This window comes from Callionymus lyra, chromosome 14 (assembly GCF_982586985.1).
Source record: "Callionymus lyra chromosome 14, fCalLyr1.hap1.1, whole genome shotgun sequence".
Taxonomy (NCBI): Eukaryota; Metazoa; Chordata; class Actinopteri; order Syngnathiformes; family Callionymidae; genus Callionymus; species Callionymus lyra.
In genome coordinates, this window is record NC_141831.1 from 21,596,110 (window position 1) to 21,614,450 (window position 18,341).

The 18,341-nt window shown below is 38.2% G+C and overlaps 1 protein-coding gene across 3 annotated transcripts in view; it reads left to right on the plus strand.

The window, feature by feature from the left end:
- Nucleotides 1-18,341, plus strand: part of jade2 (jade family PHD finger 2) — a 134,814-nt gene that overhangs the window by 108,918 nt on the left and 7,555 nt on the right. Inside the window, exons 11-13 of one of the 3 annotated variants that reach the window (XM_087806880.1) lie at nt 5,337-5,454; nt 10,657-10,791; nt 17,131-17,276. In XM_087806880.1, the coding sequence (XP_087663006.1) occupies nt 5,337-5,454; nt 10,657-10,791; nt 17,131-17,276 (399 nt within the window). The remainder of the gene's footprint in view (nt 1-5,336; nt 5,455-10,656; nt 10,792-17,130; nt 17,277-18,341) is intronic. The other 2 variants (XM_087806881.1, XM_087806882.1) reach the window with 2 other exon arrangements.

Sequence of the window (18,341 nt, forward strand, 5' to 3'; positions counted from 1 at the left end):
ATTAATGTATAATGCTTGTGTTGGCTGCAGCGGGATCTTCTTCTAATCCTGCTTTCCAGTATGAAATAGCTGCTCGAAAGAAGCAAGAATTAAGTTGATAAATCTAAAAAACTTAGATAATCAATATTAAAATCACTTAAAGTAATTGTTTGGAAAATAATTACCAAAAAAAGCTGTTGATCAATAATGCTGAAATGCTGAATGTGAACTATACGTGCAACATTTCTATGTATACATCTTGACATTGAATGTGATTTATGTATGACTTATTTTCTTTGCATCCCTTAAAGTGATACAGCCGGGGCCTGAATTGGCCCCCAGGCCATGTGATGCATTAAAAACAGCAAGAGATATTGCTGGGATTATCCTGAAAACATGATTGAAAACAACACTTTTATTCCTGTTAATTTATACTATAAGTGTTATAAAATCCCTACAAAAAAAAGTGTCAGAGGGTCTGCGAACGTTGAAGAAGGGCAAGTGGACAGCGCCCCCTGTTGATAGTGAAATCTACTGAAAATTCCCTTGGAAATCTTAATATAATCTTAACAAATAATTCTAATGACAATATACTTGCTCTTGTTTATTATTAATTCTACGTTTATTTAATGCTGAAATACAATATGGTACACATAATGTGGTAATATTTAAACTTGAAAAAACAAACTTAAATATCTGTTAACTCTTCTAATTCTTCTCTCCAGGGGAAATTATAGAATGTTTTGTTGTTGTTGTTGAATCTGTTGATAAAAATTACAAGAAGTAGTATTGAATTCAATCTGGTAAAGAAAAGGTGTTTTTTTTAGAAAGAATGTTAAAATTTAGTTTGGCAAATTAAATAATGATTAAATTGGTTATAACATCAGCAATACAAAAATAAATAAGTATAGAAAAGTCAAATATGTTCACCAACTAATTGTTGCTCTATTGTAATGTATTATTAATTATCTTAATTTATAATAAATGTATTTATTATAATTTTACATCAGTGATTAACTTTATTAAAGTATGTAATTAATACAAGTTTTTGAATAATAGTTTGAGGAGCATTTTCTATTTCACTATTAAAATGTCCACGTTTTTTAAATGTACCTGGATATTGAAGTGACGTTTTATATTTGAAACAAAAGAAATGTAAAAATATTTATAATAGGTTTTAAAAACATGTTAATGTAATGTGTTAAATAGTAGTTAATGCTCTAAAAGTCATTAATCATGTTCTCTATAAAGTCTATGTTGTTTTTCCAAATATATTATTATCCTCTTCTGTCATGGTTCGTCACAGATGGGACTCACTTTGGAGTCATTAACCTTCGCCTCTGAGTTTTAAGTTAGAAGTGTTATTGAACCAATTTCAAATCGATGCTCCTGATTGTATCCTCGCGAGTTCAAGGATGTAATTCACGGCCGGTTAAGAGCAGCTCATTATGAAGCAGCTCAGGTTCGCTGGCATCGATCCGAACAGAAGTTAGTGAAGGAAGTAAACCCTGATTCATTTCTACTTCTTACTGAGGACAAATGTCATTTTGAACTTCAAATTCTCTATTTTCCCCCATCGTCTCACACTAATAAATCCTGCGCTGTCTGGTGGCATCTCGGCCTCATACATCATTTTGGGAATCAGCTGATGCAGTGTCTGGCTGCCCCGGGCATCGCGCACAAGCACCAGAGGCCCGGCAGCTAATGCTGCTAACACACCCCGGCTAATGACCCGCTGTGTGTGTCTTCAAGTCTGGATCACTCCAAAGATTACAAATGAGGCAAACACACTTTGATACTCAACTTAGTTTGTAAAAGAAGCTAAAAGGTAATGTTCCCTTTTTCTACAGAAGTCTTGTAATGCATTGAAGCTTCAAAAATTTCAGAAAGGTAGAACCAAAACAGATTGCTAATGCTAAGCTAACGTTCTGCTAAACTAAAGCTCAGCTAAGCTAATTTCCAGCTATGCTACGTTACCAAAACAAGGTAAACAAAGATACAGTTTAAAAAGTAAAATATTGTTATAGCATTTTAGGTAAGTTAAAGCAATTTAGATTCAAACTATCAGATCAGGCTATTTGTAAACTGCTAACTTTTTCAACAACAATTCTTATTGTTCAATTAATTTGATTGTAAACTGTATTTATGAAGTATTGCGGAGAAGGTTTATTTCTTTATTATTGATTTTCTTCTGTTTTGTACTGAAATAATTCTGTTTTGAACTGTGCTTGTTATCATTTTTATTTTCTAGTTTTGAGTTAGTACTGAATCTTAACTTAATATAAGGCTTAAAAAATATAGCTAGAAATTTGCATTTCATAAAGTTATGCTATAATTTCTTTATATACTACTCATGTTTTCCATGTTTTACAACCACTGTATGTAATGTGTCCTTACTCGGAAACCACCACAGGATTAAACCAATGTACCGTTGCAAATCGAAACTAACTGCAGTTACTTCAGAGAGTTTATTTTTACAGTACTTTACTTGTTAAACACGGTCAGTTTTGTCAGTAAATTCAGACATACTGACACATTTGTTCAGGTCAGGAGCATTCATTTAGCCTTCGTATCTCTGCACTGTACCATGAATTGACAGAAAAACCACAGAACGTGGAAGTTTTATTGCCTCAGAACGTCCTCCCGTCTCATTGCTCATCCTCCTCCGCCACACCGCCCTGCCTTGTGTCCAGGAGAGGTGGTCGTTTTAGAAACATGCTCGCTGTCCTAATCAAAGCCAGACTCGGCACATTGTGTCCCAGTTGAGCAGCTATTTTTATCATCGGCACTCTAACGGGGATGGAATGGGTCGGATAGACCACGCTGACGAATCCATCACGAACAAGAGATAAACAGTCTTCGCGCTACACACAGACGCACACTCACAACACACTAGACTACTGTTCGTGTCCTGTGATTCACGTCGAAGTCTCGCTTCACATATTGTACTAACCGATTTGATTTTGCACTTTTTTAATCATTCACTGTGAGTTAAACTCCAAATGTAAATAATAAAAAATAACTTTTAAATCAAATTCCGTTAAATCGTTATATTGATGACTAGATGAAGTAGAGATTTTGAAGATACAAAACTGCGAAAAATGTTTTAAATTAAATATGCGAAGAAATATTTTCTTTGAATAAGAAAATTAGCCTTTTAATGCTATTGTAGCACTTGATTAAAAAATGATAAATTACTGTTTTCAGTTTTTTTTGCCTTTACGGATGAATTAGGCCAAAAACGGAGAAGTTCATGATAGTCATTTTTAGTACTGATTGGCCGATGGAACGGTTAAGTTGTCCTGAAAATCGGCATTTGATAGGATATATTTTGGAGCAAAAATTCTTTCTTCCACAATAATGTCAATTGAAACAAAATCTGAAAGAAATCTAAAATTAACAATGTTGATCACTTTCATACGAGTACTTGATTCTGGAGTTGAAGAATTTTCTTGACAAACTTGTAACTTCTTTTGTTTTTCATATACATATTTCTAACCAAAATATGTCCAAACATCAGCTTTAATAGCTGCTGTAGTTGACTGTATCCTCTCGTCCTCAGTCATTACCAGAATCTCGCAGGATGAATATAAACCATGAAATTATGATTATTAATTATTATTAGTTATTTGAAAGCCAATAGAAAGACTTAATCTGTATGTATGTTTTATGTATAATTTAGTGTAATAATGATTATTATTTTTTTAATCGATACAGTGCTGTTGAATATCAACATGATATCGTGAAAAAAGTGTATGAATATTTTCCTAGACCCCCACAACTACTTCAATACCTGCATGTTTCACTATCTGAGACCTCAAATCCAAACTATCAGTGTGTGGAAGATTGCTGGCAGTGATGGATGTTTTATCAGTTCCTTTTGATGGCTGCAAACAAGCATTATCAACCACGTAATGGTTCCGTCTTTTTTTCCTCGTGGCTTTTATCTGCTTCTATCTCCCTCTTACGCTCTCACGCCTGCTCTGCTGCCCACAGCAATTGGAAACACACATTTAGAACCGCAGCATTTGCTTTGAAGCCATATGAGCTTCATAAAAACATGTAAACACCTCCACACACACTTATGGGAACATGTGATAGTAATCTGACGGTAAGAAGGAGCAGGAGGTTCTCAGCTGGAGCGGAAGATAAACCCAGAATCCAGTTTATTGGCAGGAAAGAGGAAATCTTCTGCTGACTTACCTCTTATCATCCTCTTTACTGGCGGTGAAGAAACACATTAGCGTTACGTATTGTCCGGCTGATCCTGTTTTAATTGTGTCCAGCGAGAGCACTCGTTAAAAAATGAAAAGCCATTTCAGGAGCTTTAATTACATTTTCTATCGTCATTTTGGAAACTTCCACAAACACAGAAATCTCATTACGTTTTTTTTTTACACGTAGAAGTAGACTTGATGGAAAATATGTCAAACTCTGGCCGGCTAAGTATTTATATGCGGCCATTAGGGAGTTAAATAAACACCAATACTAATTTTTTCTCTTTATGAAAAGATAAAAGTCGGGCAATCTTTGAAATCCATCTTTATCTTAATTAATTGTGTTTTCTCTGGTTTGCCAATTATATTAAGGAGATGAATGACTTCATATAAACGACTTCAAAGACCAAATGAATCACAATTGTGTCATATGGGAAGCTTTAATTGGCTAAATAGCGGAAGCGTAGTTGAAACATAAGTGACACAATAGATAACAACAAATAAATAGAATGTAAACATGATGTATAACATGGTGGACCTGATAAAAAGCATCATAACTAATCACATGACAGTTAGTTAAGTCAAAATAATAATAGGACCTGATTACACAGAGTCAGTATTGAGTAGGATTTCAAATAAACATAGTAACTCAAATTAAATATGAAGGAAATGTTATAGAAATGGAAAAGAAGAGCTGAAGAATAAATCTCTTTGCTCCTTTTCCAGCTCTTAAAGAAAATTGGATGATTGTACGAAGTGTTTATATATACAGCCAAGATAAACTATAATCTGATTTAATCTGACATTAGCTCATCGGAATGAACAAAGTAGAAGATAAAACCTACAATAACAAGTACCAAAAATGTATAAAATGAAAGGAAAACATCTTTCAGAAAGATTTTCACCTCTAGCAAACACAGTAACTTAACTCCATTAGTCGCCTGCAAAACCCACTATTGCTTGTTATCTTGTACACTGGCTGTTTGCTTCAGGTTTAACACAATATTGCCACTTTAATTTTTGATGACTTTTTCAAGCAGCACTAGCAACTGATTGAATTGATTTTTTTCCAGGAGAAGCCAATGATATCCGGTTTTATTGTTCCCTTCTTTGATTGATAACTCAATGTATGTGTTGCAGGTGCGAAACCTTTGCTACATGGTGACACGGCGAGAGAAGATGAAACACACCATGTGCGACCTCCAGGAGAAGATATTCCACCTTCAGGTACAGCTGCTGGAGGAGAACATGGCAGGAGGTAGGAATAGATCTTTGCTCTGTGTTCGTAACAGCTCAAGTGCTTACATCCAGACTGTAGATGGGGATGTAGTAGGTGGACAGTTTTGGAAAAATGGCCTTTCATGATTATTTCAGGTTGTGGGTGGCACTTAACACCTTCACACAAAAGAGCAGTGCGGCCCGGTCCAGAGAGATGGATTTGTATGTCCTCTTCACTTAGCTCAGCTCGTTGACCTCGAAACATTTATATGTGCTTCTATAAAGCATGGTTTGATTTATGAAAGTTTTAAAACTCTCGCTTTTACAAATCTGACCCAAAAGGCAAATGCTTTTTAGCAAAGCCATTATTTTATATGATAAATTACAAAGTTGGATTAGAACGATTTAAGTGGAATGACGCATATCGCAATACAGGGGTGACAATACGATATGTTGCGATACTCTAGGAGCAAGGACATATTTGTAGTACTTGACTCTGGTGTTACAGAATTTACAGACCACCTCTTGACAAAGTTGTAACTCATTTGTTTGCAAACCAAACATCTCCCAACATCCGCTTTAAAAGCTGCAGGAGTCGACTGTATCCTCTTATCCTCAGTCATCGCCTGGATCTTGCATGATTTCACACACTGTCTCTTCAGGCTAATGACTGTTTATTGCAATACAAAAATTAAAAATTACACATTTTTGCATTTGAATTCTTTTATTTTATACAGACTTTGTTGAAATATTAAGCATGAAATAAATGTGGTATTTGGAAGAAGGTGACTAATTAATAGAATACAATTTAAAGTTAAAGTTGTCATGAAATAAAATATTGATACGGTGTATAAAACTAATTAAATATTTTATTACATGACTAATCCAGAGCCAGATCACCAGCAAACAGGAATAATTTCTTCCAGTCTGTTTATCATTTCTCAGTTATTTTGATAACATACAGATGGATAAAGGCTTTCAAATGGTTCTGTTGCCAAGTTTAGTTGTTTGGTGGAAGCTTCCCAACATGGCAACTCATGAGCTCATTTGAGACCAACAGGCTTCAAAGGTAAACGTGGGATGCTAATATCAGTCACTGTATGGATGGCAGTGAGCTGCTTGGCAGAGCTCTGTGCTCAGTATCGTAGAGAAGTCACGGCAAGGGCGTCCAAATTAAACAACAGAGGCAGAATCGCAGCACTGCAGCATCTAAATTTAGCTGATTGTTCGCGTTGCTTTTGTTGCAATGTGTCTGCCAGCGAGATGGTGACATCATCGCTGCCTTTCTTTCTGTGAAAGTGTACAGTCATGGTGAGTGTTAAAAGATCAGCTGCCCGGGCTGCTGCCGAGAGGATGAAAGCGCGTTGTCATGGTAACGGCGCTGACATCACTCCGGCAGGGGTAATGAGAGTTAAGTCAGCAGTCGTTTCATATCCCTCCATCTCTGACACACTCGAGCAGTTCTACCGGTGCGGAACTCCTGACGCAGCAGATTTTTCTCATCAGGTATCGGAGCTGCTCTCGTGGCACTAAACAGCCATATCTATTCACACCCCAACTCCTCCATCACAGATGTGTGTGGGTTTAAGGCAGAGCGCGGCGGAGAGTGAAGGATTGGGTTGTCTGCTATAATGGCTCGTCGTGTCCCTCACCTTGTATCCACCTCTTTTTTTCTCGCTCCGTTATTTTCCACTCTCCATTTCTCTTTCACCTCCTCTCTAATCAATTTTCTCCTCCATCTGTCTCCCTTTCTTTGTCGGACTTCAGGCCTCTGAGGGATTCTCTTAGTTTCCCCACTGCCCTAGTCTTACTGGACCATCGTGCCTCTTTCTTATTGTGCACGTACAAAGTTCATTATCATCGAGGTGAAACAGAATCTCAACAGTCATAAATCAGTGCTCCCCAACCCCTGGTCTGGGACCGCTACTGTTCTGTGAGGCATTTGTTACCGGGCCGCACAAAAAGAAAAAATATTCATATAATTTCAGTTGTATTGATTATGACTGTCCTAAAGGTTTTTTGTTTTGAAAAAAAATGGTATTTTCTCTGAAGTTACATAAGCCTGTGACTCTTCACAAGTCAAGGTACTAGTTTCAGTCAAGTTTACAAGAAAAATAAACTTTTACACTAGTAAAATTATTTTTTATATGAGCGTCATGGGCGGGCCATGAATATGATGCCAACATTAAACCGGTCCAATGTGCAAAAAAAAACACTCCTTCAATAATGGATTACCACTGGAATGTCAGCAAAGGTTTTCTAAACCAACATCTGATGAGAAGGAACAAAGAAAATGAAGGATTTTGGACCAAAAATTTGTCTGAACTACACTAAGATTAAATTGGCACTAATGGAAGTGAAAAGGTGGAACTCACTAAAATAAAAGACCTGGCGTAATGAGAACCTTTTTATAATGCATAACTAAGCAGAGATCCCAAACACTTTTCAATAATGTCATCATTTTCTTCACGGACAGGTGGATCACAGCATAATGGACAAAAACTACTGTTATGTTTGATAATATGGAGTTATATTTGTCTTTTACTTATTTTGCTAGTTTTGTCACCAAAACAAGTGTCTCAACAAGAGTGACAAACTGATGTTACTTTAAACAAAAGTATTTCTTGTTTTCAAAATAAAACATGTGTTTAGACAGATAATAGCAGAAATAAGATCAATAACTTTTTATTTCTGCCCATCCCAGTTTCAAAGGTCTCACGGTCCAGTACTGGTTTGAAACTGTAAATAAAATCTGACATATGAGTCTTAAATAAACACACACTAATACAATTAAGTTTATTAAAAGTAAACTCATCACTGCCTGCCAATCTTAACCATAATGTGATATGCTAATGATGTTTGAGGGATTCATCTTTTTCTTCTAGAAATGTTTTTGATCGCACAATTGTTCAGGATTCATTGTATTTAGAAGCCTGTGTATATTTTCAACCCAGGATCATATTTTCATCATTAGGATCATTTATTGGGTCAGAATAATATTTTAATATAGCTGTGAGTGGGTTTTATGGAATTATACTTTAAATTGGTAATTTGTTGAATTTGAAGGTCGTTTTTATGAGCAAATATATTTTATTCTGCCAGATTAAACTCAAGACCGCGGGGCGAGGCTTAGAAAAAAGCGAAAATTAGCATTTTATTAATTATTACTTGAGATTGAAGATGTTGGAATTAAAAGAAATACACAACCTCGTGGAATATTTCAGTTGAAAGTTGTAATGACCACTTCACCCACACTTTCAGATTATGACAACTGTTTTTAGATGAAGTTTACATTTTTGAAATAGGATAAACATTTAATGAGTTAAGGTATTTGAAATGTGCATCTCATGATTATCAGTAAAGGGTGCCGAGGGAGTTTGGTCATCCACTAGACCCATAGTTTTTTTTCGTAGCCATTTTTAGAGTTAGGTTCTTGAAAGGACCTTGGTTTGCAGTTCCAAGTTCCAGCAGGGAACTCACCCTCTGACTCGACTCTGGCTTTTTAATGTCTCCAAAATCCCCAAGGAAGAAATGACAGGGGAAGAGTAACGAAACGGAAAACTGTGTGTGTGTGTGTTTGAACTTGTTCTGTTAAGAGGAAAACAAAATAAATGGGGAAGGGAGAAGAGAGGGATGAAAAGGGACAGAGAGGTAATGAGATGCAGTTGCAAGAGGAGAAATAAAAAAAACAGGTAGAGAGAGACAAAGCGCGAACAAAACATCTCGGGTTGCTCTAATGAGCTCAGGTAAGAAACCAGACACAGCAGTAACACACATACACACACTCACACACACACTAGAAAGTGAGGAAATTAATTAAACACTTCAAAAAGACGAATCCTCGCTGCTGTTGCACCTTTCAACCCGGGAGCTGTTGCAGAACAATTTTTGCAGAGGAGAAACAGCCGAAAAATAAAAAAGCAGCTTAAAACCATTTCTCGTACTGATCGTTGGAATTGTGACGAGATTACAACCGGCGGCGGGAAACGCTTCCGCAACCTTCCAGTCGAGCCCGCAGGTGTCCTTGAAAACCCAAAGACTTGTTTTGTCTCCGCGTTCCGAACCGGAGAACAAGATCAGATTAGAAGAGGAAAGTGAGAAGATGTTGACAAAATTGGTCCCCGGGAGATCAGATAAGGTCTGTGGAAAGAAGGAGAGAGGAAATTATAATTTCGGAGTTTTGGAAAGAAGCACTTCCTCTGGGAGATTCCTCAAAGACGCTTCACTTTCAGACAAGGCCATTAAATAAATTGGTTAAGGTGTGTGTTCTGCCCGCTTTCAACAAGGTTAAACACTTAACGTTCAAATTTACCATTCTTAAATATATTTTTCACACAGACCCACTCACTTCACTAATACAAATGTAAAGAAAATGTAAACTTAACTAGCTGCTTGTCAGGATAATGAAGGAGTGAATAAATACTAAATAGTGTAGGATATAGTAAATATGATAAATAATAGTAGTAAACTAAACCAAATTTAAAGAAAAAATGAATTTGTTATTGTAGTTATACACTCTGACAGTACAGTTCTGTCAATTGGGTTGGATGTTGTTAGTTTATTTTGTAGTATATTTGTGTGTGCAGAAGACGGTACTGAGTATTGGTTACTTTGTTCAGTTCATCCAAATTTCCAAAATACAAAAAAAACTGTTTTAATCACTGGTTTAGAATGGACGATGATGTTTGCTGATGACATAGTGATTTTTGTTGAGAGCGGCATCAGATGGAGGACAGATCGTGTAGCAAAGTTTGAAGACAAAATTAGGAAATCACATTATCGTTTTCAGTCATATTTGAAGCGGGCAAAGTCTCGTCAATATATGTTCGACTGTGTTGAGTTGCGCGACCTCAGAGTGTGTAGTATCGTCAGCTCAGTGTCATGATCTCTGCAAAAGAGAGCCATGTCTCCTGCTGAGAGAGAGCAATGATGGTCACAGCATGACTCTGCTACATGTCAGAAACACTGTGTTTACAGCCCTCATTTGAATGTCGGTCGCCCAATATCTGTGGGCATTTTTGGTGACAAGTGGCTGTATTTGAATAGCAAATGAGCGAAAGAGTGAGCTAATCTCATGAACATGGATATCTCTGCGTTGTCTGTTTGAGTAACAAGGTCGCTGGACTAAAAGTAAATCTCTGTTATATTGTTTATTTCTGTCAAGTGTTGGGAAATGCATCAAACAACCCTCGTCCATTCATCTACAAATATCTGACCTTAGCTCGTCTTCTCCTTTTTCCAGCAGAGAAAAGCCAGAGAGGGGAGAAAAGGAAGCAGAGTGGTGTGAAGGAGAAAGGAAAGGAGAGGAGGAAGAACAGTCCAGACAAGAAGAAAGACAGATGGAAGACAGAGAGCGACTCGCTGCTTAAAGAGCTCGGTAATTTGTGTGTGAGCGAACTTTGCTTTTTACTTTTGGCTTTTCAGACAATCTCAAAAAAGAAAATTTGATGATATTGTACTTCAAGACTGTTGAAGCATAACTTTTTATGAATATGAAATTACTTGAAAATGATACAGTCAGCAGTTCCTGAAAAAGTGCCAAAGAAAAAAGTTTTACTTGTAGTTTCCCCAATAACATAAAATATGTTGCCTGACCTCTAGTCTTTATGTTATGTCTCATCTTTCAACGCCACATGTAATTCTACTCTATACTATGTTAGCAGCATTTTAGGTAGTGGTCGAAAGACACGATAAAGGACCAGATTAGTCTTTTGAGAAAAAACATCTATCTTTTTAGGATACCTTCTGGATGCCACTTTAGGGTCGTGTTCTGTGCAACTCCAACTCAAGGTGTAACCTACAGTCAGACCTAGAACGTGTTTGAAAGACCATGCCACCTTATTGGTTTTGGAGCTCCTCTGTATTCTCCCAGTAGACTTTGAATCGTGTAATAGAGGACTTCACTAGGAAAGGTTATAAAGTCTGCATCTGTGGTGCTGAAAATGAAATTTGCGATGTCTGATTTACTCTTTGTTGCCCCTTTTTCAAGAAAGAAGAGGAAGTGATTGTTTGACCATCTGGTAGGATTCAGTTCAATGAGAGCTACTATAGCTAATAGCTAATAAGTTACTATTCGGCAACCTTTATAGCAGACACTGATAACTTGACCCACTTTTGACAAGATGTGTTGCAGAAAATTTGGCTACCAGCTAAAAGAATTCACAACTTCACGAGTCGCTATCAGAATTTTTCAGCTCTGTTTTTTTGCCTTTGAAAAAAAACATCATCCCTTCAGTTACTTTTTTACCGTATGCCTTTGAAGTATCCCACTTTTGACTACAAATTCAAAACCTTCTCTTATCAATGGCCTTCTATAAATGCTTCAACCAGATGCCAAATCATCCCAATATTATCTCTGGCAAATTTATTTTGCTACTGCGATTGCCCCACACAGGAGTACAGCGAGTGTACATGAAAACACGTACACTTGTCTCCGCAAATGATGTGTGTTGTTGACAGCTATGATGGATGATGATCAGGTGACCTAAGAGTTTGTTCAAGAAGAAATGTGACATTGGACGTCTCCCCATCTGTTCACATCTGTGTGTGTTGCACCTTCTCCCCAAAAACACTTTGTTTATCTTGTCAGCTGCTTCATGGGACAGCAGATCTGTGACGAGGCTGCGCCCTCGCCCAGTGACAGCTCTGTAGCCATCAATCAGTTCTGAGTTCTCCTCCAGTCTGACCAGGATTATCCAAATACACTCTAAAACAAGAGCATCAACGGAAATATGTGTGGGTGCCAAGACAAGTAAACACTGTCCTCCACGTCTTAAGAAAAAAAACCACTTCACAGAGAGAGAGAATATGAAGGATGACGAGTGGGTGGATTAGTTTCATTACGTAATCTTTGTTTATATGTCTTCAGATCCGCCGACTGATGAATGTTCCTCCTGTGACATTCTCCAAAACAGTGTGGGCTGCAGAGACGATTAAAGAACATGATTAATATCCAGGAGCGTGAATGAAAATGTACTCTCATGACTCATCCTACTCTCCAGCATCACTTATTCACTTATGTTGCACAAGTAAAAGCTTTCACATCCATAACCGTCGCACGACGAGCGCCACGCGGTATTATGATAGAAGCTCTGAATCCTCCGCAGTAATATCTCACATCATTTGTTTTGATTCGCAGATGATGAAAATAAATGTTGCTCACCGTTGCAGAGCGAGTGTCTGAGGAGTTGAGATTCCAGCTCACTGATTGAATTAAGCGGGATGTGTGAGTCGAGAAACCTGCAGTTGTTTACATGTTTGAGGGGTTTGATGAATCTCACACTTTGTTTAAACATCTGACTGGAATTATTAAGACAAGAAAATGCCGATATAGAAAAATATGACTGAGTTCTGAACTTTTTGGTGGAGGGCTCGAAGAAAGGGTTGCACACATCTGAAGAGATAATATTGTAGAAATTCTCAGTCCCAAAAATATGAGTAAGTCTTTGTGTATTAGTTATTCCATTAGTTGGTTCTTGGTTTAGTGATGTGACGTTACATTAGAACAGTTGTACAAAACTGAAAAATAATGCAGAGGCCGCCATCTAGTGGACCCTGAAAATAATGACACTGCTACATGAAGCTCCATCAGACCATCACTACTTCATTGGGTTCTTGCTTTAGTGAGTTAATCCTTTAGGTGGTTTGTGGTTTACTGAGCTTGTCCTTAAGGTGGTTATTGATTATATGACTAAGTCCTTTAGTGGGTTCTTGGTAGATGGTTATATGTTATGTGAATTAGTCCTTAAAGTGGTGAAAATTAGTCAAATGAGTAAGTCCTATTTGTTCTTTAAGTTAGTCCTTGAGGAGGTACAGTACTTTTTGAGGTCCCTTAAATCAATAGTTATATTTGTTAGTTCTATCAGTGGTTCTTGGTTATTTTAGTTGGTCCTATTATATGATTCCCAGTTATATGAGTTAGTACTTTGGATGATTCTCTGTTAAATGAGTTAGTCCTCCGGTTGATTCTAGGTTATATGAGTTAGTACTTTGGTTGATTCTAGTTTACATGAGTTAGTACTTTGGTTGATTCTAGTTTACATGAGTTAGTCCTTCGGATGATTCTAGGTTATATGAGTTAGAACTTTGGATGATTCTAGGTTAGCAAAATATTAACTCAAGAATCCCAAAGTGTTAAAGAAAGTCAAAATCTGTTATCAGAGAAGTCGACAAAATAAGATCAAACACAATCAATTTAGAACCTTCTGTGAAGAAGGGAGGATCTCAGGGTCTGAAAGACTCAACATCTTATCATGAGATATTTTTGTCCTTTATCCCCCCCAGCAGAAGATTCTGTAGATATGTTTTGCTCCCCCATAAACCTCGTCATTATCTCTCATTTCCTAATTTAAACAGCGTCGAAGAGCCATCAGTGACTTCCTGCCAAAGTGAATATGATCAATAAACAGAGACTGATAACAGCACAGAGGAGTCATGGCGAGAAGTCAGTGGGGTAGTTTGGCTCTGCCTCACTTGCTTCCTGCTCTGATTTGATCTCCTCTGTTTATCTCCTCCAGTTATCTACCTCCTTTATGTGTACTCCTCACAGTCTAGCTGTCTATTTTTCATTTCAGACCAGCTGTATAACACACTTTTTGTTGTTTTATCCTCATCCATCTCGACTGTTTGCCTGGCACTTGGTGTGCATTCATGGCCGGTGAATAATTCAGTCTCAGCGTGTCATCACCGTGCTTGTCATACCTGTCCATATCTGGGTGTCTAGAGGTCTCTGTGTGCGTCACACCATCTGCTCTCAGTCAGGGAACAAGAAAACGTATAAAATAACGTATGCCTTTCTTTCGATAAAAGGCTGGAGCTCATAATGGATACATAGAAGGATGGATTGGGATGAAGGACAAGTGTAGTAATGATGCTTGTTCATGGACAGAGGCTCGGATGGATGGATGATAACAGGTGTGATGATGGACACAGGTGGAAGACTGGATGAGGACTTTGATGTATCTGTTGGTCAGACAGATTGATATTTGGTTTGGTTTAGAGAGAAGTAATCAATGAAAGCATGGAGATATAAATAGATCAGGTGAAGGACTAACAGATGGCTCAAAGGACAAGCTGATAGACAGATGAATAGATAGACCAGTATGAACAGATGGATGGAGGTTTATGTATTAATAGATCTTAGAATGGACTATAAGTATATTAATAGATAGATTGAAGGATGGATTGGTAAATGGATGGATATTGTGTTTGATTGTCTGATGTAGGATATTTTCTAGATGGATCTTGGAATGGATGCAGGGAAGAACATCAGAGAGAGACAGTACAAATATGCATATCTGTAGTAGATAGTGATAAATAGTGTAATATGTATAGCTAGAGCAATAGACAGAAAGATAGATGGAGGTCTGGATATATATTTAATAGCTCATTGGTACAGTCTACGCTCCCTGCAATAAAATACAAATCTGTGAAATAGTGACAGATTCATTTTTCACTATTCAACTATAGTTTTCACAAACTACAAAGTAACTAGGCCGGAATCCCTTGGCCAATCAAGACATAGAAAAGTGGTCAGATGTTCACTCACCCAATACACAATGGGCTTATTCATACAGTAGGATTCCGACATAGAGTCTTATATGTCGAATTTAAATATGCATTACTGATTCCTAAAGAAATCTACAAGATCGCAGGTGAACTGCGATATAGCGAGGGGCCACTATATGTAATCGCAGGTGAAACGATGGATTGATAGAAGGTGTGAATAAGTTTAACCATTTATGGCGAAGATTGGATGGTCACCCCCACAAATGAATGAAAGGATGGATTGAATACATATGGATGGATTGATAGAAGTTTTCATGAGTAAAGAGAACCTTAACTAAACCTCAGGATTTTGTATTCTTACTCCATAGTCACCGTTTCAAGAGAATCATTTCTACTTGTCCCGCATTAACCTTGCATTCAAATCACGTCTCAGGGATGTAATGAGGAGGAATTATACCACTGGAAGAATTTCACTGAAAAAATACAGTTTTAGGCATTAGTCAAATAAAATCTCTTTTGTTGTCGGGGAGAGCTCACAGGTTGCTTTTTCTTGCACCATGCTGGGCTTTTGATATTTTCGTGTTCAGTCTGTGTGGGATTTCTTCTCGCTTTTAGGTACAGTGATGCTTCACTTGCCTCAGATGCTCACTTTTCATTCTTTCATGCTACAGATGTCTCAATAACAGAAGATAGACTCCAAAGGAAGAGAGAGTGTGTCCAAGAGACCATTCCTGTTTTTAAAAATGAAACGCACACCTGCAGGCAGTCTCCTGCAATGAATCCCAGAAAGCAGTGGAAATCAACCTCATGCTGCTTTTGTGTTGAATGTGTTTTAATTTCGAGCAGGATGATGTGGAGCGGTGATTATGTGACTAACACTGCAACGCTTGTTTATTTAAGACTGCTCATTAAGACAAGAAGCCGCTTTCTAGCAGATTCTATGTCTATATTACGTGATTGGTTTCATCTGAATTGTCAAGTACGCAGATGAAAATCATTTTTCAGACGTGAACCATGGTTCTCTGTTGAATAAAGTCAATTTTAAGCAAGCTAGTAAGTAGGTAAGCAGACTGTAAGGTCTTAGATGACTGTCTGAAATGCTTTCCAGCCAATTATAAGAACATCATTTCAAACATTTTATTGTTTTTCCTGGTATATGTATATGTTATTTCATTTTTCAAATTTTTTTTGGTTTATTACAAGTGCAGGCAAGAAAATAATGTTTTGTTTCCGAAATGTTTTCCATTAGCACAACAATGCTAGCTACTGTAAACCAATCACTGACTGTATATGTCCAAATTTCTTTTTTGGAAGTGCCCTATACAAAACTGACATAAACAAATATGTGTTGCTTAATTGGGACACCATTCCAACCATGCTAACCATGCTAACTATTTAAACCATTCTAACCATTCTAATCAATTTGGCAGTCTCTGCCAGTTGCATGTCTTTTCCGTCTCTCACCAAGCAGTAGAAAAAATGAATAAAATCTGGTTTCCTTGAAAATGAAAAACATTTTTTATAAAAAACTATCCAATTTCAATGCTTTGAATAACCAATCGATGTCGTAATGACTGAAGCCAGACATGTCAACACAGAGGTTTCCATTTTGAAAAAGTTTTTTGGAAAGTTTGTAATACCTTATGTCAGAGAATTAAGTGTGACTAGAGAAACAACAGTGTCATGGAAAGGCTGTTAAAGGGCTGAGCATGCATGAAGTAGAACCTGATGTCATTTAAAGCAATAGTTCCATCTGCAGGTAGGGTCTCTATTACTAGGGGCCTAGCACATTCAGCTTTTCCCCCGACGTAGGGTAGCTAGTTGAACTGCGATGCAACACAGTGGACATTTGGCTTAGATGCAACAAAGCATGTTTATGTGTCTACCTACTTATCTACTTACTGTTTGGAAGATCCAATCTTCAACTTTTACATGATAAAGGCATAATGCACTCACTGTCAATGACCGCAACAAAAACAAATACATTCACTCTTGGCTCAGAACCAGCAAGTGAAAATAACAATTGTTGACTGTAAGTGAAGAGGATAGCTTAATAGAAATAAGGATGTATGTGTGCATGTAGTTATAGGATAACTGCAACTCAACAACAGGTTCATTTACTGTGTGTTCAATTTGTAAATGTCCTAACCGGTGCACTTTCCCATTTCCCCACCTTCTTTTTCTACCACCCTCTTCCTCTATGACTCAGGTTTGTCCAAGTCCTTCCCGTTGGACAACTCCCTGTTCGACAGCTGGCTGGCCCAGTCCGTTCAAATCACAGCAGATGACATGCTCAGCCAGTGGGCTCTGGGGGCCCAGCACAGGGACAAGAGTGGAAATCTTCTCTCCGACCAGGTGAGGCTTCAGAAGAATTCTGTCTCTAGTGGAGGAGGTGTAGACAACTGTCGGGGGTGACCAGTTGCAGAAGCTTGAATGAAAGCAGTTGACAATGTTTTTAATGGAGGAAGAAGACAATAAAGGACAGGTGTGACTAGAGAGGACAAGAAGAGGACAGGTGTGACTAGGGAGGACAAGTGCAACTGGGGAGGACAAGAAGAGGACAGGTGTGACTAGAGAGGACAAGAAGAGGACAGATGTGACTAGGGAGGACAGATGTGACACGAGAGGACAAGTAGAGGACAAGTGCAACTGGGGAGGACAAGAAGAGGACAGGTGTGACTAGAGAGGACAAGAAGAGGACAGGTGTGACTAGGGAGGACAGATGTGACACGAGAGGACAAGTAGAGGACAAGTGCAACTGGGGAGGACAAGAAGAGGACAGGTGTGACTAGAGAGGACAAGAAGAGGACAGATGTGACTAGGGAGGACAGATGTGACACGAGAGGACAAGTAGAGGACAAGTGCAACTGGGGAGGACAAGAAGAGGACAGGTGTGACTAGAGAGGACAAGAAGAGGACAGGTGTGACTAGGGAGGACAGATGTGACACGAGAGGACAAGTAGAGGACAAGTGCAACTGGGGAGGACAAGAAGAGGACAGGTGTGACTAGAGAGGACAAGAAGAGGATAGATGTGACACGAGAGGACAAGTAGACTAGAGAAGTGACACGAGAGAACAAGAAGAGGACAGGTGGGACTAGAGATGCGACACGAGAGGACAAGACGGGGACAGGTGTGACTAGAGGGGACAAGAAGAGGACAGGTGTGACTACAGAGGACAAGAAGAGGACAGGTTTGACTAGAGAGGACAAGAGGAGGACATGTGTGACTAGAGAGGACAAGAAGAGGACAGGTATGACTAGAGAGGACAAGATAGACGACAGGTGTGACTATAGAGGACAAGAAGAGGACAGGTGTGACTAGAGAGGACAAGAAGAGGACAGGTGTGACTAGAGAGGACAAGAAGAGGACAGGTGTGACTAGAGAGGACAAGAAGAGGACAGGTGTGACTTACAGAGGA